We start from the raw sequence: 24,620 nt of genomic DNA on the forward strand, positions 1-24,620 counted from the left end.
CCCTCCAGTTTCCTGACATTTTATAGAATGCAATTCATGTTAAGTTTATGGGGTATTTTTGTTTTAAATGCCTCTACATTCATTATGAAACAAATGATTCTCCCACTAAATAAGGATTGATTAAAAATTGGGTTAAACTGAAAGTCTTGGCAGTTGGTTTTTTTGTTGTTCTTTATATTAAAATACTTCATTTTACATCAGGAGCTGAAAAATCTTTAGTTTTAGTCATAGGTAGGTTGTTGGTGTTAGTAAACCTTGTTTATTGAGACTGGGGTTTATTACATAGTCTAGACTGTTGGAACTCAGTATGCAGCATAGGCTAGGCACAAACTCCTGGCAGGCTTTCTTCCTCAGTTTCTCCAGTGTTGGGGTTATAGGTGTTATAGCACTGTTTAGTCAATAGTGACTGCATGTATGCCTTTAAGAACACAAAGAAACTTTAGCATTGTGTTACACTCTTGCTTCACTGCCACAATAATTTCTTCATTTAACATTAGTGCCTCAGATGCTCTTGGCCAGAAGTTTTACTTATTCTGGAGGAAATCCTGGTGTCCAAGAGGCCAGAAGTGGGCGTTGAATCCTCTAGGACAGGAATTATAGACAGTGTGAGCTATGTGAGTACTGAGAACTGAACTTTCTCTGAAAGAGGAACAAGTGTTCTTAGCCCCTGAACCGTCTCTGCAGCCTCTCTGTGAGTTTTGTTTTCTTACTACACTTCATTTTCTTTACTAATAAAATTAAGATTCTAAATAATGTCTATCAGATGGTTATATGAAAATGAAATCATGTACTGTGAAAAAACATTGCTAGGCACTTGTTATGAATGATTATTGTTACTGCTTCCAGTAAAAGAACTGTTTTTTAAGTTCATGAAATACAGCTTAAAGGTAGCTCAGAAAGCCTTAGGTCTCTCATTCCAGTCCCTGCTGGCCTATGCCGCACCCCGCCTAAGTGGTGGGATTATAGGCCCTCGCAGGTGCTGCTTGCGAGGACTCTGCACCACCTGTGTGCCTGCTACAGGTGGAAGTCAGAAGTGGGCATCAGATGCCCTGCAGAGTTGTGAGGTGCCCTGGGAGTGCTGTGAAGCGGACTTTGATCTTCTGAAAGAACAAGAGCGCTTAACTGCTGAGCCACACTCTCACTGGACCTAGAGCTCACCATTTTAGCCAGGTCAACTTGTCTGTGAACTACAGGCAATCACCTTTTCCCACCATACACACACTTAGTCTGTTACAGTGCACGCCACCGACCTTGCTTTTATCTGGGTTCTGGGGGTCCAAATTTAGGTCCTCATCTTTTGGCCCCTCTGTGCATTGTCTTTGTACATTATAGTCCTGTTTCTAACTCTGCTGTTTCTTTTTGTGCTTTTATTAGTTCTTTAGTGATTGTTCACTGGCTACATTAAAAGAAAAAAAACCCAACAACAATAAAACTTTGCTTTATATCGTTGCCCTATCAGCATTTGATTCTGTTAATCACTCTTTGAAATATACAGTATGTGGGGCTGGAGAGATGGCTCAGTGGTTAAGAGCACTGGCTACTCTTCCAGAGGACCTGGGCTCAATTATCAGCACCTGCATGGCAGCTCACAGCTGTCTGTAACTCCAGTTCCAAGGGCTCTGACAACCTCATACACATACTTACATACAGGCAAAAGCACCAACGCACATAAAATAAAAATAAAATGAAATAATTGTTAAAAGGAAATACATGATTTGTTTGGCTTCTGAAATGCCACAGTATCCTGGTTATTCATTATAACTTTTCCCAGGTTTTCCTTCTGTTTATATCTACCCTCATTATTAAACCATCTTTGGTCTGTTTACCTGAAGGTAGTGAAATGAAGGAAATGGGGAAAGTGATCAGTTCTGAGCCAGGCATGATGGCATGTGCCTTTGAGCACTTGGGAAGCAGTAGTCAGATCTGAGTGAGGCTGTCTTAGCTGATTGATACAATGAGTTCCAGGCTACCCAGGGCCTACATAGTGAGACCTTGCTCCAAAAAAAAAAAAAAAAAAAAAAAATCAGAAAATAAGATGTTCTATTTTCTTCCTTTCTTTTCTTCTTTTTTAAAATGAAAACTTCTGGTATTCTGATAGACAGAATACCCCACCCATCTCAGACTTTATATTTCAAATAGGAGTACCTCATTGACCTATCAGTTTTACCCAAGTAAAGCACTTAGAACATGGTTTAAAGGAATCTATGCTGGGAACATACATGTGGTTGATCATAGTTATCAGGACTGGTAAACTACATTGGTGTTATATCCATAAATTCAAACTGTCGGGAGTTCTGTGGAAGGAATACGAGGGTGAAATTTAATTAAACAACAAAAATTCTTGAGTTTGGTTTGTTTCATAGTGATATCATAAGGTTAAGATCTGGATAATTTGAACACACATCACGAGGTTTGAATGAGAATGGCTGCTTAGATTATATATTTGAGTGCTTGGTCCCAGTTAGTAGAACTGTGTGAGAAGGACTAGGAGGTGTGGCCTTGTTGGAGGAGGTGTGTCACTGGAGGTAGACTTTGAGGTTTCAGAAGTCAACGCCGGGCACAGTCCCCAGTGACCATACTCATCTGTCCCCCAACCCCTGCAACTTTCAAACCAGATGTGAGCACTCAGCTGCTGCTCCAGCATTGTACCTGCCTGCCACCATGCTTCCTCAGTATTGGTCATGGAGTAACCCTCTGAAACTGTAAGCAAGCCCCTAATTAAATGTGCCCCTCCTTTTACAAAAGATATTTATTTATTATGTATATGAGTACGCTGTCTTCATTTATACCAGAAGAGGGCATTGGATCATAATACAAATGGTTATGAGCCACCTTATGGGTGCTAGGAATTAAACTCAGGACCTCTGGAAAAGCAGCCAATGCTCTTAACTACTGAGCCATCTCTCCAGCCCTAAATGTGCCCTTTTTTTAATAAGTTGCCTTTGTCATGGTGTTTCCTCACAGCAGTAGAAAAGTCGCTAAGACACATTGTAAATAGAAAGGGACACAGAAATAGAAGGCATTGCTCTAACACCTGGGTAGAGAGAACAAAAGAGTAGAATTTAACGTGTTGAGAGCATTCAAGTACAGTTTCCAAAAAGAGTGCCAGTAGAGAATTAGAAATGTATATGTTGTATTTAAAGAGTGAGGAACCAGAGTCAGTATTAGTGTACAAGGAGGGAGAAGCTTAAATCATCTAAAAGGAGAATCGGAACGATGGTGTGTGTGTATACTGAAAAAATTGAGCATCAGATATAAATTGCTATTACTGGCCTTGTGACATTGCTGCTGCTGCTTTTTTTCTTTTTGTATTGTGTGTGTGTTCTGTGTACAAGTGCTGTAGGTATATCTGTGGAGGTCTGAGGATAAGTCAACACAAGCTGGTTCTCTTTCTTTCTACCATATGGGTCCTGGGAATCGATCTTGGGTCATCAGGCTTGATTACAGGTGCCTTTGTCCACTGAGCCATCTTGCCAGCCCCTATTCCTTCTGAGTCTCCATTTCCTTGCTAGTATAGTAGGAAATAATAATTCTCTTATGTTAATAATCTTGTATCTTGAGCCAGACAATGGTGGTACATGCTTTTAATCCAGAGGCAGACAGATGTCTGTGAATTCAAAGCCAGCCTGGTCTACAGAGTGAGTTCCAGGACAGCAAGAACACACAGAAAGAAACTGTTCTAAAAAGCAAAACAAAAACAAAAATCCTGTATGTTAAAATCAGTATTAAGTGTTTCAGTATATGGAAGTACTGCAGAGCACTAAGGGTTAATGGTTCTTTATCATGCTAAGGGACGAGCTAGTAAGTGGACTCTAGTGTTTGCATAATTTAAATAACAGTAGAGAAATTAAGTTTGGCAAAACTCACCCATCAAAATATATTGGTTGGGGGAGGGGGCACTTGTTTGTTTAGTGTTTGTTGTTTTGAGGCCGGGTCTTTGTCTGCCTCTCCCTCCCAAGTGCTGGGATTACAGGCCCTCACATCATGCCCTGTTGATAGTGTTTTAATGGCCTTAAGATACTTTTGGTTCAGAAGGAGAGAATGGGTTTGGTCTCACACCCTTACAGATACACTTAGAGGTAAACTCCGTTAATCTCCTGGGCCCTTCTCAGTCTAGCCAAGCTGACAGAATAATCTACATAGGGCTGGAGAGCTGGCTCCCTGGTTAGGAGCAGCTTGTACTAGCTAGGTTTCTGTCGTGCTAACACCGGGACCAAGACCAGCCTGAGAGGGAAGGGCTTTTTGTTTGTTTGCTTTGCTTTGTTTTTTGGTTTTTTCAAGACAGGGTTTCTCTGTGTAGGTTTGGCTGTCGTGGACTCTGATTTGTAGACCAGGCTGACCTCAAACTGGAAGAGATCTACCTGCCTCTGCCTTAAGTGCTGGAATTACAGGTGTACGCCGCCATACCTAGTGGCTTATTTCTTCTTAAAACCCCAGCTCACAGTCTACCATTAAGGGAAACTCAAGTAGGACCCTAGAGTCAGGATCTGAAGCGTAGGTATGGAGGCATGTTGTTTATTGGCTCTTCTTTACTCCTTGCTCAGGAGTAGTGGCATCACCCTCTGTGAGCTGTGGCTCCCATATCAATTGCTAATCAAGAAAATGCCCAAACAGACTTGCCTACGGCAGCCCTGTAGAGGCATTACCGCATCTGTGGTTCTTCTTACCCAATACTGTATTGTATCTGGGTGACAAAAAAACTAAGTTCTGTCCCCAGCACATACATCTGGAGGCATGCTACCATCTCTAACTTCAGTTTTAGAGGATCTGAGCCCTCCATGAGCACCTTGCACTCACATGGTGCACATGCTTACAGTCAGGTACACATATACATAAAATACATTATTAAAGTAAAGTTTGAACTAGGTAAAACTATCACTGACCATTTGAAGTACCATGGGATATCTATACGAGGATACTCACTTTATGTGTTAGAAACCTTGAACTTAGTAGCTAAAATGATAAAGACATTTATCATTTCAAACCACAAAAATAAGCATGCGATTAGTACAGCTATAGAGTTGTTTTAACAACTGTCATACACTTAAGTTCTCACCTTTTTACTTTGCCATCCTTAGACTAGCCCTTTGATAGTTACAAGATTACTAGTGTAGCCTGGGCTAGAGTGAGACCGCCTTCCAGGACAAAATCAAGCAAGAATAAAAAGCTATGTGAAGCCCAGCATGACAGCAGAGTGTAAGTGTGATCGAAGAATTCTGTTTATTCTGCCTTTTTCTTTCTTAACTATTTTGTGAGCTGGGCACCATTGCACATACCTTTATCACAGTACTTAGAGGCAGAGACAGTGGATCTCTTCAAGTTCAAGGCAAGCGTGCCTTACATAATGAGTTCTAGGACAGCCACAGGTCTACACAGAAACGGTCTCAAACTAAACAAGATTATTTTTGTGTTAACATGTAATAGACTTATTTTTAAATGAATCTTTTATTTATTTATTTATTTATTTATTTTGTATGCATGTAAGTTTGTAGGTGCCACTGTGTGTGCTACTCAGATCCATTTGCAGGAGTCACTGGCCTTCATCCACGATGTGGCCCCTGAGTAAGAAGCTCAAGTTGTTGTCTGGCATGGCAGCAAACACTACATGCTGAGCCCTCCTGCAAGCCCTGAATCCTCTTTTTCTTTTTTTAATTTATGTTTTAATTTATAATATGGCTAGTATTATGAATATGAGGTTTACATAAGTAAAAGCCTTTCTGGTTCTCAGTATATTTTTAAAGAGTATTAAAGAGACAACAGTACCTGAAATCTGACGGCAGGGTTAATGTCACTCTAGCAGCATACACCAAAATTTATTTCCTGTTATTTTTTTCTGTTTTTTTCCCCTTGATTATCCTTTTTAAAAAAAGGTTTGTTTGTTTATTTATTTATTGTGTATACAGTGCTCTGCCTGCATGCACACCTGCGCACCAGAAGAGGAAACCAGATCTCATTATAGATGGTTGTGAGCCACCATGTGGTTGCTGGGAATTGAACTCAGAACTTACAGAAGAGCAGTCAGCGCTCTTAACCTCTGAGCCACCTCTGCAGCCCTCTTATTTTTTTTCTTTTAAGATTTATTCTTGATTATCTGTAGTTACCATGTAGATATCATATCTTCATATAAGAGTTCTTGAGGGTGTTTTAGTCATTGCTGCTATTGATCTAGTATTTGTCCCATTGATAGGGCAATGTGCAAACTTTTCCTCCATTCTTTACTAATGTTGGCTATTTCTGTGTTTCATTTAAATTATAATGTCCTATTTTTGTTTATTAGCATTTTTACTGGTTTCGTGTTTACCAGGCATGATGGATTTTTCTTGTAAGCACAGAATAGTAGTGATGATCAGAGAGCCAAGAATTAAATGACATTACAAATTCATTGTTACTGGCTGGGCATGCTAGCACATACATTTAATCCAAAATTTCAGAAAGCTGAGGCTGAAGGTCTACCAAATCAATGTTCAAGGCTAGCCTGGGCCAGTATACAGTGAGTGCCAAGTAGATGAGGGCTACATCTCAAACAACATTTTATTTCTTAGTAGTAGACACAGTTAATACTCATGTTCTGAAAAATACCTTTACCATTACACGTAAGTAGAAGATGGTCTGTGGTCTGTCTGAATGTGGCTCTGAAGGAGAATGGCTGAGGGAGGCTTCCAGGGTTTGGTAGGTTGGGTTGGAGAATTTAAAATGAAAAGTCTTCTTTTTTTTTTTTTCTTTTCTTTTTTTTTTTTTTTTTTTTGAGCTTGCCTCATGTTTATTTGTAAAAACAGCATAGGACACTGGTCATCTGTAAAGAGTGTGTAGGTGGGTGTGTCACACCAGTCCATCTGTCTTCACATAGGCAGAAGCCTTTTCTATGGGGCCTTCACAGGGGCTTGGGCAGCTTTGGGAGCCTGAGCTGGGGCTGCAGCCTGGACCTTAGTTGCAGCTTTCGCCTTGGTTTGAACCTTGGGCTGTGGTTGGTACAGCCTACGACCCTTGTTCATGTAGCTTCGAATCTTCTTCCCAAGCTTGGGATGAGCGATGAAAGTGAACCGGCTGAGTTTGCGGCTGGGGCCCTTTGGCATCTTGGGCTTACCGGCCTTAGGCTTCACAAGGGCCTTAATGGCCTCTGCATGGGCACTCATTGCCTTTGCGTTGTTTGCCTGCATCTTCTTCAGGCCTTTCTTGTTGTGCTTCTTGGCAAAGCGCATGTTCCTCAGGAACTTGGGGCCCACCCCCTTAAGAGACTCATATCGTTGTGACCGGGGTTTCTTGATGCCATTTCTGTGCCGTTTGCGGGACTGGTTGTGTGTGGTGTGGTTCTTGGACTTGGCCATGGCTGCACGGTAACCGGCGGCTCCCGCAGCGCCTGGGACCAGAAGAGAAAGAGGGAAAAGTCTTCTTTATCTACAGCGTGACTTTTGCAGTTTAAGGTACTCAGGATAAGTGTAAATGCCTTAACACTTTGCAGAAAGACACCAGGTTTATATAACTTGGTTATTTTTGCTCATCTCTTTCAGATTAGGTCTGGATCATAGGGGCCATTACTGTTACCATACGTGGCTTCAGGCATCTGTCTTCTGTAGCCTCAAATAAGAGGGAACTGTTACCTTAGATTTTAAGCTATGAGTGGTTAGACAGTTGAAGACACTGCCGTTATCAGAGCCCATGCCTATAATCCTAGGTTAAGGCAGGGAAACCATAAATTTGAAACCAATCTGGGATTCATAGTGAGGCCTGTTTCAAAAAAGAGGGGTGTGAGGAGAAATTGTACGAGCTCAGTTTCAGATGCTGAATTTGAAATGTGGCAAACACATCCAGGTAGAGTTTCCAAGTACTCGCTTGTCAATTACAAGTCACTGGAAAGAATACTTGTGTATTGGTTATGTTCAAATACCATGACCAAAAAAGCAGTTTAAGGAAATTTCATTTTGTCTTTGGTTCCAAGGGGGCAAGTCCATAGTGGTAGAGATGGAGCAGAGGTGCCATCTGACGAGCACAGAGAGTAAACTTAAAGTGGGGTGAGGCTAGACACTATCAAAGCCCACCCCCAGTGATGGACCTCCTTGTGGGGTTTTTGTTTTGTTTTTATTCAAAGGCAATATGGAAACATCTTCGTGTCCCGGTTTGTCTGTGTGTGTCTAAGTCAGGAAGTCACCAGGGTTTGTCCTCTGTTGCTCTCTGCCTTATTCCCTTAATTAAGATGGGCTTTTTCTGGCCTTGCAGCTTGAGTTCTTGCAGGGAGATAGCAGGTAGGGTGGTGACACCAAGCTCTCACAATCCTCCTGTCTCTGCCTCCACGCTCCGCAAACTCTAGGCTTGTAGCTGCTTGCAGAGACACCCATTGCTCCCCTACTCCTGCTGGGAGTGCTGGGATCTGAGCTCAACTTCCCTGCCCTCAGGCTCTAGTGTGTACAAAGCTGTAGACTCTAGAAACCTGTTAATCTGGACAAGTATCTGGCATAAGATAAATGTTTAACTAAACTGCTTTCTGGACTATTCTTGTCTAAAACTCAAATTCCTTTGTTCTGTTTGTGTATGTTATGAAGGAAATTATTTTTAGAGCGATCTTTTCTTGTATGAGGTCATGAGTATGGCATGGTGCAGGTACGGAGGCCATAAGCCAAACTTGGGTGTTGGTTCTCACCTTCTACCTTGTTTGAGGTGGGGTCTCTTGTGCTTTCCAGGCCAATGAGCGTCTCATCTCACCGCAAGCATGCTGACGTTACATGCACCACCCTATCCGCTTCCTTAAAACACATGGTTCTAGGCATGCAGACTTGGGCCATCTGATTGTACTGCAAGTACTTTGATCCATCGAGCCATCTCCCTGGCCCAAGTCGTTTTTGTTTGTGTTTCTACAGGGAGAAATATTGCCTCTTTCGATTTAGCCAACTTTTTTGGGGGGGTTGGGTTTTTTTGTTGTTGTTGTTTGTTTGTTTGTTTTGGTTTTTTTGAGACAAGGTTTCTCTGTGTAGCTTTGGCTGTCCTGGATTAACTTTGTAGACCAGGCTGGCCTTGAACTCACAGAGATCCGCCTGCCTCTGCCTCCCAAGTGCTGGGATTAAAGGCGTGTGTCACCACCGCCCAGATTTAGCCAATCTCAAAAATAACATTTAAGCCATGAATACTAATTCCACATAATACAAAAAAATGAAAAATCCCAGTCCCAGTGTCACTTTGACTGGACATATAAATAGAGCAGTGGGTTTCAACCCCTTTGGGACCAAATGACCTTTCAGATACCCTGTGTCTCAGATATTTACATTACAATCCATAGCAGCAGCAGAATTACAGTGCGGACAGTAATTTTATGGTTGGGGCCAATAGCATTAGGAATGTTGAGACCCATTGGTATATAGGTACTTAGAATAAAATCTACTATTTTTAAAGCAGAATGTTTGATTATTGATTTCCAAAACAGTTATTTGAAGTCCTGTTCTTGATCAGTTTAGTTACAGCCCACAAATAAGTAGGACTTACCAAAACTTTGTGATTGTCATCTGTGAATCAGTTATAAATAAATTAGAACTTTGAGAATTGGGTTTTCTAGCTTATTTTTTTTAAAGAACCATTATTTATATATAGTATCATTAATAGTTGTGGCAATTATTATTAGCATGTTTATGATTATTATAAACCTAGTTTTGGTGTGTTCTTAATATCATTATCATTACTATTGTTATTTTGCAAGGCAGGTGATTAAACTCAGGGTCAAGCATGTGTTAGGGAAACATTGCGTGTATCCATTGAGCTACATCCCAGCCCTTACTGTATAGCTCAGCTGTCTTTGACTCCTGAGTACTGAATTAAAGGCAAATGCTGCCATGCCTAGCCTGAATAAAAACATTTTTAGTTTTATTATTTTATATGTATGGGTGTTTTGCCTGCATGTATGCTTGTGCACCACATACATGCCTCATGCTCATGGAGGTCGTAAGAGGATGTTGGATCCCCTGGAACTGTAGTTACACATGGTTGTAAGTCACCATGTGAGTGCCAAAAATAAAACCCAGAGCTGGGCATGATGGAGCACACCTTTAATACCAACACTCAGGAGGCAGAGGCAGGTGGATCTCTGTGAGTTCGAGGCCATCCTGGTCTGTGAAGCGAGTCTAGGACAGCCAAGGCTGCACAGAGAAACCCTGTCATGGGGGGAGAGGGGGAACGGGACACAAAATACATGTTCTTAACCTCTGAACCGTGCCTCCATTCCCCAGCATTAATATTTATTAAAGGAGAAAGCATATGAACATTAGTTATCCATATTACCTGTAAGCATCTATGATAATAATATAAAATTAATGTGTAAATTGTGAGTTTTAATATTAAATTTGTGAATTTTTTATTTATACATGTACTAGTCTGTGATATTATCTGTGGAATAAAAAAAAAAAGATTTACTGTCAAGGCTCAGTTTTTAAAAATGAGGTTGAAGATATATTAATTAGGTAAAAAGGACAATTTTGTGCTTTTGAGATGGCTGCATGTACTTCTCAAGCCTGACAGCCTGAGTGCTATCTCTGGAACCCATGTACATGTAGTCAGAGAGAATTGACCTCACAGTATTGTCCTCTTCCCCTCTGTAAGCACCCCTTCCCACATATAACACATGTAGATGATAATACATCATTTTACAGGGAAACTTTTGTGCCAGATGTGTTAGCACATGCTTTAGTTCCAGTGTTCAGAGAGACAGAGGAAAGAGAGAATGAGAGAATGATAATTTGATTTAAGAGGGTTAAATGTGCTTCTATACTTGGTAAAATTCTTTAGGTATAACCATGAGTCTAAGGTGTTATTTACATTTGTTCACTGAAGTTTTAAAAATAGGTGAAAATGGTTCCACTTAGGCTGAATGTGGTAAAGCACGCCTTTAATCCCAGCACTCAGAGGTTAGAGGCAGGCAGATCGTTGAGTTTGAGGCTAGCCTGGTCTACAAAATGAGTTCCAGGACTACACAAAGAAATTCTGTCTTCTGGGGAGGGGAGGGAGGAGGACTGCTGCCTACATAACAATGTGAACATACTTAAATCGTTGAACTGTACCATAAATTTTACTGCCAGAATGACAGCATTCATTACACTATCAGCATGATTGTTTAAAACGCAGCCTTGCCCATGGAAATACACCACATACTTAAAAATCAGTCAGTCATATATGTCATGGCTAAAATAATTAAAATATGAAGGAGATTGTTAACTCAGAAAAGAAAGAAATGTGAACCATTTAAAGTAGCCACTGTTCTGAAAATGCAGTGAAATGTTAGGATTTGATGTTAAGATTTGAATTCTGTAGGAATGCAGGGGTGTTGAAAACACCTTCCCTAAAGAATCTGCATTTGAGCAAAGCTCATTAATGGGTAAAACCAATGTGATACATTCACACAGTGCTGTAAATCTTAGAGAGCAGGGGAAGTTTGCCGAGCTATAGTGTGGACCAACTGTGAAAGCATTATGCAAGTGACCACTTGAAAACCTTAACTTGTAAACTCAAAGGCAGACATTAGAGGAGTGTCTTGTAGGAGCCAGGAGAAGAGTCGCTGTTTAATGGGTACTGGGGTCCAGTTTGTAACGGCGAAACTTTTTTCAGACTTTTGGATAGTGATTATTTATTGTCTCTCAGAGTGTAGATGTACTTAATGGCATTAAAATGAAGGCATGTCATATGGTAAATTTTATGTAAGTAGTAAGTGCTCTTGAAGGATGAGCTATCTCTCAGCCCCAAGGGAGATTTTTTTTCTTTCTTTTTAAAATTACTTCTTCAATTATACTGCTTTTTACTAGCCTGTTGAATTGGTCTGTCTCATCTTGGTTGCATGAGCCATCTGTTTCTTTTAGATTTTACAGTTGTTTGGAATTTAAGTTTTTAAGTTCTAATGATTTTTTTAAATTTAATTTTTAATTTAATTGAAATCCATTGTAATGACTCTATTTTCACCTTTATCTTTTTTTTTTTTTAAGATTTATTTACTTTATGTTTATGAGTGTTCTGTCTGCATGTACAAATGCCAGACTAGGGCAACAGATTACATTATAGATGGTTGTGAGCTGGGAATTGAACTCAGGACCTCTGGAAGAGCGTATAATGCTCTTAACCACTGAGCCATCTCTAGCCTCTCTTTTCATCTCTTAATTGTAATTAGAGTCTTCTCTTTCTTTTGATTAGTTTGGATATTAGTTTTTGATCTTGTTACTCTTCTTAAAATTATTTAATCATTTGTCCATCCATATAAATAACAAAATTTATCCAAATAAATAATTAATTTATTATTATTGTCCTTGAGACAGGGTCTTTCTACATAGCCCTGTCTGTCCTGGAACTCACTATGTAGACCAGGCAGGCCTCAGCTCATAGAGATCTGGCCACCTCTGCATCCTGAGCATTGGGATTAAAGTGTGCCACTTACACAGCTTTGACTTTTAGTCTTTACTTTCATTTGGTTAATTTGAATATGGGTTTTTGGATCTTGTTAATCATTTCAAAAAAACCATTTCTTTGTTTAACTGATTTATATTTTCTTCCTTGTTTCATTTTCATTAATTACTGCCCTGATCTTGATTTGGTTTTCTTTTATTTGTTTGTTTGTTTTTGTTTTTCGAGATGGGATTTCTCTTGTAGCCCTGGCTGTCCTGGACTCCCTTTGTAGACCAGGCTGGCCTCGACTGCACAGAGATCCACCTGCCTCTGCCTCCCACGTGTTTGGGATTAAAGGCGTGTGCCACCACATGTGGAGTTCTCTTCTCTTCCACCATTATGTGGGTTCTGGAGACCAGACTCAGTTATCAAACTCAGCAGCAAGTTCTTTACTTATAGATCCACCTCTTTATCTATGAACCTTTTCATTAGACACCTGGGTTTTGTGGAGTTTTAAAGCATGTAGTCACTTACAGTTACAAATTCCCTTTCTGTAGTACAGCTTTTATGGTATCCTGAAGGTATTGGCTTTCATTTTCATTCACTTCTAAACATTTCAAATATACCCTCCCCTCAAACTGTAAGCCAAAGAAATCCTCTCTTAGGTAGCTTCTTGTTGGGCATTTTGGGTTGCTTTGTTTTCTTTGTGTGTTGTTTGGTTGTGGGTTTTTTGTTGTTGTTGTTGTTGTTTTCTTTTTTAAAGATTTAATTTATTATGTATACAGTGTTTTGCCTGCATGGGCACCTGCGTGTCAGAAGAGAGCACCAGATCTCATTATAGATGGTTGCGAGCCACCATGTGGTTGCTGGGAATTGAACTCAGGACCTTTGGAAGAGCAGCCAGTGCTCTTTATTTCCAGACAGAGTTTCTCTGTGTAGTTTTGACTGTCTTGGACTTCGTTTGTAGACCAGGCTGGCTTCAAACTCACAGAGTTCTGCCTGCCTCTGCCTCTCTGCCTGTGCGCCTCTGCGCCTCTGCCTCCCCAAGTGCTGAGATTACAGGCGTGTGTCACTATACCCTACTTGTTAGGCATTTTGTACAGCAAGAAAAAAATAACTAGTAGAGAAGATTGGTACCAAGAAGTAAACCTGACCATGGAGCTCCTAGGTTTTTGGAACTGGTTTGCAGCAGGAATGTAGAAAAGTTTGGAATTTGGTACTAGAAAATTGCTAGAATACAGACGTTAATGGGCCGTTCTGGCTGCAGTTTAAGGCTCTAGAGTGCTAAGAGAAACATAAGGCATGGATGTCCACCTCATGAAGTTTCAGAGGGGAACATGGGAAATGGGCTAGGTGCCACTCAGGTTATATTGGCTCATGAGAGGGATAAGGTGGGAATCAGCCTTCACTGTGACTGTGGCCTGAAATTTTTAGTGAGGGTGACTTTTAAAGTAATGGGTATAAGATAAGTGGTGGAGAAAATTTCAGTACAAGGGTAGCATTTGTGGCATGGTTAATTGCTCACTGCTTCTACTCAGGACACAGACACACACAGAAATAAATAAATAAACAAACAAACAAACAAAAAATAAAGCAAGCTGTAACTATTAACTAGATAGCCCCCTTAAAGAGACTTATGCTCTGAGCTGAGACAATAGGAAAAGTACACTGAAGACAAGATCCACCCAAAAGCTCCAACTTGTAAAAATGCACATTTATTTCATATGAAAGGAGAGAACATGAAGTGAGAACGCAGCTGAAGGTGTTCCCTGTCCACAGACAACTGCTTAGGAAACCTAAAGCTGTGATCCAAGAGGCCAGGCTCCATCCCAAACCAGCAGCAGAGATTGGGAGCAGCATCCACGTGGTACTGATTCTGCAGGCGTGAAAGAGTCAAGAATGAGTGGGTCATAGAAGCATGCTTCAGGGAGCTGCTGAGGCTAAGCAACACCTTGAAAAGAGCTGAGAGGCCACCTGCATCAAGGTGTGAAGGGGAAGCCTAAGTTGCAGTGGTGACTCCAGTATATTAAAGATGCCAGAACCTTAGGGCATCTGAACAGAAGAAGAAAAGGAAAAAACTGCAGCTACATAGTGGCCATGGCCTAAGAGAAAGACTGTAAGTGTGCTACAAGCAGCAAGGCTGGAGTGCCGGGGCTACCCCCGCTCTTTGTAGCCCTTGGTTCTGCAAATTTCTTATGCCTAAAACAGCTGCAGGATTTGATACTGACCCCTGAGCTTCAATATTGTTTTAGCTCAATCTTGCCTTACTACACTTCTGTTCCTCTCTTTTGAAATAGGAATGTTTACTCTGTGCCAAGTATGTATTAGAATTGTGTAACTTGTCTCTTAATGTTATAGGGCCTCACAATTAAGAGATCGCTTTGGGTCTCAGAAGAGCTTTGATTGTTGGGTTTCTTAACCTGCTGGGACTCTATACACTATGGGAACTTTGGAGTTAGAATCAGTGCATTTTGCACATAGCCATAAAGCTATGGAAACCATGCTTGGAATATTGTAGTTTTCATTCATATTTCATCACAGTAATGTGAAAAATAATATGATCTATTTGACCTATGGTTTCATTTAACTCAGGTTTCTCTCTATATCTTGTCAGAATGACCTTATCTGCTAACTAGAATGAGGTATTGAATTCACCCACTCTTATAGAATAATTTGTTTTTTGTATCAGGGCACACATGTTTAGAATTATCATATCCTCCTGGTGGATTGTTCACGTTATCCTATCATTGTGTTTATTTTATAGGATTTGATTTTCTATTCATATTCTTTATTGTTCTAGATATATTCTTCTCTAGTTTCCTGCAAATGTTTATTTTTCTCTTCTGTGTGAAGAATTTCTTCAAGTATCTTAGTAGTCACAAGGCTTCTTTTTGCCTTGGGAAGTTTTTCTTTCTTTTTCAGTTTTGACAGATAGTGTTACTGGGTATAGTCTACAGTTGCTCTCAAATTTGAAATAAATCATATCATTTCAAGCCCTCTGGCTTTTAAAGTTAATGTTGAGAAATATGTTGTTATTTTGGTGGGCCTACCTTTTTGTATGTCTTGTTTCTCTCAGTATATTTTCTTATGTATATTCAGTTAGTTAAGTATAATGTGAGGGGAAGGCTTTTTAAAAAATTATATGTATGTTTGTATGTCTGTGTGGGGGTATGTATGCATGAGTGCAATTTTCTGTGGAAGCCAAAGGATGGTGTTAGATTCTGTAGGCTTTCATCTTTTTCTTTTTCTTTTTTTTTCTTTCTTTCTTTTTTTTTTTTTTTGAGACAAGGTTTCTCTGTGTAGCTTTGGCTGTCCTAAACTCACTTTGTAGACCAGGCTGGCCTTGAACTCAGAGAGATCTACCTGCCTTTGCCTCACGAGTGCTGGGATTAAAGGCGTGCACCACCACACTTTCATCTTTTTAAAAAGACTATTTATACAGTATTCTTCCTGCATGGGAGCTAGCAGGGCAGAAGATGGCACCAGATCTCATTATAGATGGTTGTGAGCCACCATGTGGTTACTGGGAATTGAACTCAGGACCTTTGGATGAGCAACCAGTGTTCTTAACTGCTGAGCCATCTCTCCAGGCCCATGGATTTGATTTGTAATATCCCATGAATCTTCAAAATATGATAATTTTGAACCCGGGCACAGGTTGAACCCAATTTCCAGGACAGTGAGGGCTACACTGAGAAGCTTTGTCTCAAAAATGAAGACAAAGAAATACCATTCATACTTTCTCACTATGGTTTTTCCGCCTTGTTTTTATATGTCTATTCCTCTACCTTGTCCTCAGGCTCAGTTGTTCTGTCCGTTTCTTGATCCTGGTCTATTGCTGGGGCTTTTCAAGGAGTCTTTTATTTTACTTACTGTGTTTTTCATATCTAGTATTTCTGATACTTAGTTCTGAAAACAAACAAATTTTTATTGATTTGTCTTTCACATCTTGCATTGTTTTTATTTTATGTAGGTGTCTATTTGAATTCCCGCAAAGATTTACTTGTATCTTCTTTGATTTCTTTTAATATAATTATATTTTATTATTTGGGATTTTATCTAATTCCTCTCACTGGATGCCAATACCATTGGATTAGTAATTGGTGGAGTGGGGTTTTGTTTTCATATTACTGTGTTGGGATTATTTCTTCAACTGGAATTTTTATTAGCTATATTCTTTCAGTTGAAATCTTTGCAGTGTTCAAGTGGGCTTGATTGTAGAAGAGTTGAAATATATGTATGTGTATATATATATGTGTGTGTGTGTATATATATATATATATATATATATATGTATACATATATATTTTGTTTTTGTTGTTGTTGTTGGCAAAAACAACCAGAGCTCCTGATTATTCCCAGTATGCAGTTGCCACAGTAGCTAGGGGACACCAGTAGCTCCCCCTCCCTTTTAAAACAGTTGGAGGGTAAAGGAACAAGGATAAGCATAGTATGCTGTATAATAAATAGGACTAGTCACTAAGATTCCTAGCAGGAGAAATAACGGTGAATGTGGGGACAGTGATAAGTATCAGATCAACTTTGGGAGAAAAAAAATTAAAATGGAGGAAGAACTTGGAAACTTAAGATCCTGTTGCAATCTACAGATTTTAGATATTGTTAAAACTATGGAAGTTTTTAGTTCAGAAGTATAAAAAAAGATAGGACTGAGAAAGTATATGGGTTGTGCATAGGAAGAACAGAGAATACCCAACTATACACTGGACAGAACAATCCTAAAACCTAGCCAAACAGTTTTAAACTAAAGCAAAGCTATTATGAAATGTGCAAGAATGAAGTTTAAAATATTTTTAAAAAGCCAAACATAAGAATAATAAACCAAGAGATACAGTGTGATAATAGTTTTTTGTTTGTTTGTTTGTTTGTTGCATCCGTGCTCTTCCTTGTGGGGTGAATTTTGAGTCATAGAACGTGTTCAGTTTGCAATTCCAGCTCAGATTCGTAAAACCAGATTTGGGGTGTGTACTACACCAGGGAATTTAGACCAGTTAAGCTTTCAAGTGAGTTTTTGGCACAGCTGTACTGAGTTGAGTGTGTGATTCTCAGTTTCCTCCTTGGTGCTCTGAGTAGTGGTGCTGTGAGAGCTAGGTGTGAGCAGGAGCTCTTGATGACTCTAGGACCAGCCTTGTCAGAGTGACTCACTTCAGTCCAGCTTCAAAACCAGAGTGGTTGTGCGCGGTCCGCTTTTGGTTCGGCTGTAACTCTTCCCTTGAGTGTTCGATAGTGCTGGCCTGTCGGGGGTCAGGGTTCTCAGGGACTTTTGTCCATCTCCACCTTTGGCTTCAGCTCATGCAGCTGACCCACAGGCTTGGTATGCTTAAAGGAGAAGCACTAACCAGCAGTTTCTTACAGCCCTCATTGGAGCCTCTTAGTCAGATTCTGATTCAGTCACTGCTGCCTGCGTTCCATGGAGATCTCACCTGACCTAACAAATTAATTTATAAGTACTATCTCTTCTTACAGGAGTAGAGATTATTGTATTTTATCTTGACTGTTTCTTTCATTGAGTCTTATTGGTGAGACTTACAATCCACCATCTTACCCATAAATTCCCTGCTTGAATTCATTTTAGTCCATAGTATTGGTAAGGATTTGTCATTAGAATTAGAGCCTTTACATGAAGAGCAATAGTAATAATGGCTGTTGTTTATATGTAAAAGGTGGTGTTGATAGTTACCCAGTCTAAAACATTTGCTTTGTTGAATTTTACATTAAAATTTTTTAAAATTTATGTGTATATATGTTTTGTTTACATATATGTATGTGCCACATGCCTGCCTGGTGCCCAAGGAAGCAAGAAGGTGGCTTTGGAATATGTAGAACTAGAGTTACAGATGTTGTAAGCTACAGGGTGGGTTCTGGGAACTGAACCTGGGTCCTCTCTAAGAATGACAAGTGCTCTTAATTGCTGGACCATTTCTCCAGCCCAGAATGGGTCATGAGGACAGGGATGTGTGAGAACACACATCTAACAATCTGTAACTAGAGTGTTTTTATGTAGTCCGTGCTCTTTTGGTTAGTTTTGTAGTAGAGACTAGAGCAAGCTATAACAAAGGGCAAGGAATTCCTACAGTGAATAAAAGACGTTCAGGCCAGATGACAGAGATAGTCAAAGTCATAGCCTAAGGAAAAGAAATGATTACCACCCAGCTGGAAATAGAGAGGGCCTTACACACTGACCCAGGAGATGAACAAGAAAAGCCAAAACATCATAGTCACAGCAGGATTTTTTTGTTAGTTTAATTTATTCTGTTACATCTCAATGGTTATCCCCTCCCTTGTATCCTCCCATTCTTCCCTCCCTCCCATTTTCCCCTTATTCCTCTCCCCTATGACTGTTGCTGAGGGGGATTTCCTCCCCCTGTATATGCTCATAGGGTAGCAAGTCTCTTCTTGGTAACCTGCTATCCTTCCTCTGAGTGCCACCAGGCCTCCCCCTCAGGGGACATGGTCAAATATGAGGCACCAGAGTACGTGTGAAAGTCATACCCCACTCTCCACTCAACTGTGGAGAGTGTTCTGCCCATTGGCTAGATCTGGGTAGGGGTTTAAAGTTTACGGTCTGTATTGTCCTTGGCTGGTGCCTTAGTTTGAGCGGGACCCCTGGGCCCAAATCTGCCTATCATAATGTTCTACTTGTAGGTTTCTAGGGCCCTCTGGATCCTTCTACTTTGCTATTCTCCCATGCTTCTCTCAGCTAGAGTCCCAATAGGATGTCCTCCCCTCTGTCCCAGTTTCCTGGTAACTGAAGGCTTTCATGGGACATGCCCCTTGGGCTAGTATGCAGATAGGATTATTTTTTATTATTTTGTTATTCCATGTGTGTGGGCATTTTGCCTGCATGTGTTGTGTGCACTAAATACATGCCAGGGAGCCAGAAAAGGACATCTGGTCCTCTGGGACTGGCGTTATTGGAAATGTGAGCTGTCACGTGGGTGCTGAGGACCAAACCCAGGTCTTCTGGAAGAACAGCCAGTGCTTGTAACGGTTAAACCATCATTCCAGCTCACAAAGTAGTTTTTAAATACAAGGTTAAATTTCTTAGAACTGTAATTAATCTTAGAACTCCTTCTGAAGATATTTGTTCCAGGCTAGAGTTAGGGCATTCTCAATAATCTTTTCTGCTCTTCCAGATATATGGACATCTTACCTTTTCGAAAAGGAGCAGGTCACCTGTAGATTGTTGGTATAGTGTGAAAGGTCAGCTTGAGTTGAGACAGATCTGAGACAGGAATCCTGAAAGCTTAGCTGCAGTGAAAGTGATGAGACTAGCCCTTCCTTTGGTTGAAAGGGTGGTTTGTCCTTGTAGGACACAATCTCCAGGTTTGATTTTAAAATCTAGGGTGGGATAGTGAGGTAGGTGCCAGGAAATGTTGACCAGCGCCTTCTAAGAACCCTAAGCAGCCTTCTAAGAATCAAGGCACAAAGACCTCAGAGAGGGTTTAGTAGGGATACCAGTGTTGAGAAAAAGCCTGTGGTGGGATAACTTGAAAGGTCTGAAGCATAAAGGTGCTTGTTATGTTTGTTTCATTTCCTGTTGCTATGACTTACTACTATGACAGAAGCAACTTGGGGGGGACAAAGGCTTTGTTCTGGCTGACAGTTCAAGGGTGTAGTCCATCATGACAGGGAAGGTAAGGGGGCAGAGCTGAAGGAGCTGGGAACATACCACCCACAGTCAGGAGCCTGAGGACAAAGAATGCTTGCTGTCACCCAGCTTCCTTTCTTCACTTATTTGTACAGTCCCAGCAACTAGGGAATACTATCTCCCACCTCTGTGCAACCAAAATAATTCTATATTCTGTCAAGCTGACAGCACTATCACACATGCCTTGAGAATGTTTCTAAATCTTGAAAGAAAAAAAAAAAAAAGACAGGCACTGACTTACGGCCCTTATTGAAGCTCCAGAGATGATTTGATAAGGTGTTTTAAGATAAAATGAACCTTTCAATATTTCCTGAAGATTGAGGGTGATACACATGGTGGAATATAAAGATGATACCCAAGCTTTGTGAGACCTGTTGGGTTATTTTGGAAACAAAGGCTGTATCACTTTGGAGAGAAATTTTGGGTAGGGGACAGATCTGTGGAGTATCACTTGTAACAATACTTGGTTATGGGCCAGTCATGGTGGCGCACGCCTTTAATCCCAGCATTCTGAGAGGCAGGGCCAGGTGGATCCTGTCAGTTCAAGGCCAGTCTGGTCTACAAAGCAAGTCCAGGTCAGCCAAGGCTACACAGAAACCCTGTGTTGAAACCCCGCCCCTGCCCCCCCCCCCAATAAGACTGCTTGGTTGATTTCCAAAACGTTTTTTTGTTTTGGTGTGAAAAGGCCCTAGGCAGCACCAAAAAGTGTCAATAACATTGAATAAACACTTGTGTTGTTTTATTTAAATATACGTGAAATCCATTCGCCAATTCTATTCACGTAAGTATCCATTCAACTAAACGAGTTAAGGAGGAGCTTGGCCTGAGTGACCTTGAGGAGTAGCAGGCTTACAGATAGAGCAGTTTATACTGAAGACTTATACTTTAATTCCTGGCTTGAGAAGTGGATAAGGGGAATATGGAGATTGTAAAGAGGGGTGTCCCCATGTGGAAGCATTCTGTAGTGTGATATGATGATCCCTTTGTTAACTGGCAAGAAGGATACGTCTTCCTTGTAAGGAAAGCCAGATCATGTTTTATTAGCTTCTTTCTCTATTGATTCCTCCTATTCCTTTTAGCCAGCTCAGGAATGATTGAGGAAATGAATAGCTAAGGCCTTGGTAGCTGGTAAAAGGGCAACTTTTCTTTCTTTTTTTTCTTTCTTCTTCTTCTTCTTTTTTTTAATCCATCCTGTTATTTTGCAGTGTTTCTAAAGCTTGAGTCTTGATGTCCTGTGCAGTAGATAACTGAAGCCTGGCTTCGGGTTTGTGCATCTTCGGTTAAAAGTCCTCTTCTAGATTGCTGCACAGGATAGGGAAGGCATGATAGGAGTCAATATAGATGTTAAGTCCTGCCTTTTTCCAGGATGAGAACTCTGGTAAAGGCAATAAGTTATATGCTAAGGGATGATGTTGTTTGAGGATATGTAAATACCTATAAAAACTAAAAAGACTGGCTGGGCAGTGGTGGCGCATGCCTTTAATCCCAGCACTCGGGAGGCAGAGCCAGGTGGATCCCTGTGAGTTCAAGGCCAGCCTGGTCTACAGTGAGAGTCCAGGACAGCCACGGCTACACAGAGAAACCCTGTCTCAGGAGGGGAAAAAAACTAAAAACCTATGTCCACATACAACATGTATGAGATTGTCTATAACAGCATATTCTTTTTTAAAATATATTTTATTAATTCATATTACATCTCAATTGTTATCCTATCCCTTGTATCCTCCCATTCCCCTCCCTCCCTCCCTCCCATTTTCCCCTTACTCCCCTCCCTATGACTGTGACTGAGGGGGGCCTCCTCCCCCTGTATATGCTCATAGGGTAGCAAGTCTCTTCTTGGTAGCCTGCTATCCTTCCCCTGAGTGCCACCAGGCCTCCCCATCCAGGGGACGTGGTCAAATATGGGGCACCAGAGTTCGTGTGAAAGTCAGACCCCACTCTCCACTCAATTGTGAAGAATGTCCTGTCTGGGTAGGTGTTAGAAGTTTACGGCATGTATTGTCCTTGACTGGTGCCATAGTTTGAGCAGGACCCCCGGGCCTAGATCTGCCCGTCATAATGTTCTTGTAGGTTTCTAGGACCCTCTGGATCCTTCTACTTCTATTTCCCCCATTCTCCCATGCTTCTCTCACCTAGAGTCCAAACAGGATGTCCTCCCCTCTGTCCCACTTTCCTGATAAGTGAAGACACTCATGGGACATGCCCCTAGGGCTAGTGTCCAGATATAAGTGAGTATATACTGTTTGACTCTTTCTGCTTCTGGGTTAACTCACACGTGATCATTTCTAGTTCAATCCATTTGTCCACAAATTTTGGGAATTCCTTGTTTTTAATAGCTGAGTAGTATTCCATAGTGTAAATGTACCACAGTTTCTTTATCCATTCTTCTACTGAGGGACACTTAGGCTGTTTACAGATTCTGGCTATTATGAATAAGGCTGCTATGAACATGGTTGAGCAAATGTTCTTGTTGTGTGCTGGAGCATCTTCTGGGTATATTCCAAGGAGGAAGCCCTAGTCCCAGTTTTCTGATAGAGTGCCAGATAAGATTTTCAAAGTGGCTGTACTAGTTTGCATTCCCACCAGCAATGAAGGAGTGTTCCTCTCTCTCCACCTCTAACAGCATATTCTTATTCAAAAGATAGAAATAGACTGAAGGGAGAACTCAGTGGCAAAGTACTTGTGCAAACATAAGGATCTGAATTCAGCTCCCCAACACCATATAAATTATTGGTCATGGTGTTTTAGGTACCTGTGATCTCAGAACTGAGGACACGGAAGCAGGAAGGTCCCAGAGAGCTAACTGTAGTTTTTGGTTCTTTTAGGATTGGGAGAGGCTACTGTACTACTATTCCAACTACTGACATTCTCTGTCTCTAGTTACTATCTGAAACATGTATTTGATTATTAGAACTCTGTAATATAGGTTCTATCATCCCTGCTTAACTGCTGCAGAAATCTAAAGTACAAAGGTTAAAGTACCTATCACTATGTACATGGCATAATCAAGATGCCAATCCAGTATTCTGGTTCCATTCTTTGCTTTTAGGTACTGATGGAAAATAGCGGCACATTTCTTCATCTTGGCTGCTCTTTAAATTAAACTATGTCCTTTAGAGTGTTTCCAGGTATTATAGGCACAAGATAGAGAGAAAACATGCCTCTGCTTTTAAAATTGGACCATCAAGAGTGATTACTTTAAAATTAAAAAAAAAAAAGAGTGATTACTTTGATTAGGATCATGTGATTGGGGGCAGTCACTATTTTTTCCTTTTAGGAAAGAAGAAAAGAGTTGAATGGAGTATGGAATTCAGAATGAACTCCTTTTCTAATTTCTAGCTCTTTGATTATAAAAGATGGAGGTAACAACACCAGGCTGAAAAAGGTTTTCACTCCCTCCTTGCATAGGTAGCCTTAGAAGGCTGATACAGTTCCAGGGCCTCCACTCAAATCATGTTTGAAGTGGTCTCATTTTAGCATTCTGTTGATATTTTCCAAATATGTTTAATTTCTTGTTTTTAATACCTGTGTGTTCATGCAGATGTTTCTTGCATTACGAGTGTCATTTGCTCTAAAGGCATGCTTCTGCCCTCAACCACATGATTGAAACCAAAGCAGTCACTCTTGATGGCCCAGCTTTGAAAGCAGTGGCCAGTTTACTGACATACAGCAATGAACAACACATGCTATATGTAGCCTTCCTGTTTGAGTGAGAGAAAAATTATCAAATTCATTAAATTATTCTCTGCCAAGATCAATCCTAACTATATTATCTCTTTGTGATTACTTTGGAATTTTGTTTGTTTTTTTAAATTTGGATTTATAATTTTTTGTTGTTGTTTTGATTTTTTGTTCATTTGGGGTTTTTTTGTTTTGTTGTTGTTGGTTTGGTTTTTTGTTTGTTTGTTTGTTTTTTGGTTTTTTTTTTTTTTTTTGAGAGAGAGAGAGGGAGAGAGAGAGAAACCCTGGGTAACAGCTCTGGCTGTCCTGGACGCACTTGTAGACCAGGCTGGCCTCAAACTCATGGAGATCTGCCTGCCTCTACTTCTCCAGTGCTGGGATTAAGGGCGTGTGCCCAAATTTTTTGAGATAGAATCTTGCTATGTTATGTACCCCTGGTTGGTTACAACATCATGTAAGCCAGGCTGGCCTTGAACTTATGGTAATTTTCCTAATGCTACTGCCTCCAAAATGCTAGGATTACAAGCATGCACTGCCATGTCTGCCTGTGATTATTTGTATTTAAGAATATATGGAGCAAGGTTTCTTTGGTTGTTATCTTTAATGATCTTTGGTTTTCTTCTTCTTTGGAGAATTTGAGCAATGCTTTAATCCATATAACAGAATGAATGTTGCTGGAGCAGGTTTGAATTTGGTCAAGGTCATTATTTCTATGGCATCAGCTCTCTTACCTTCTTAGAAGCACAGGCTTCATTTCACATTACCCTTTATTGTGTTGTCAATGGGGAATAGTTTTGTCTCCTGTCATTAGATTTTTTGGACTTTTTTAAAACCTTGAAAGCTTTTCTTTTTCCCTTCTCCTTTCCCCCCTATACATTTATCTGAGTAAAACATTTCCTTAAAAAAATTTTTTTTTCAAGTCAGG

At 40.5% G+C, this 24,620-nt stretch overlaps 2 protein-coding genes across 5 annotated transcripts in view; one reads left to right on the forward strand and one right to left on the reverse strand.

Annotated features, from left to right (window-relative positions):
- Positions 1-24,620, forward strand: part of ZBTB44 (zinc finger and BTB domain containing 44) — a 54,066-nt gene that overhangs the window by 7,568 nt on the left and 21,878 nt on the right. The window lies entirely within an intron of this gene.
- Positions 6,704-19,839, reverse strand: LOC311597947 (large ribosomal subunit protein eL29-like). Its single transcript, XM_084782595.1, has 2 exons — positions 19,517-19,839; positions 6,704-7,357 (listed from the first exon to the last, which is right to left on the reverse strand). The coding sequence occupies exon 2, from the start codon at positions 7,323-7,325 to the stop codon at positions 6,861-6,863; it is 465 nt and encodes a 154-aa protein (XP_084638721.1). The 5' UTR covers positions 7,326-7,357; positions 19,517-19,839; the 3' UTR covers positions 6,704-6,860.

This window comes from Acomys minous, assembly GCF_964271855.1.
Source record: "Acomys minous genome assembly, chromosome: 5".
NCBI classification, from domain to species: Eukaryota; Metazoa; Chordata; class Mammalia; order Rodentia; family Muridae; genus Acomys; species Acomys minous.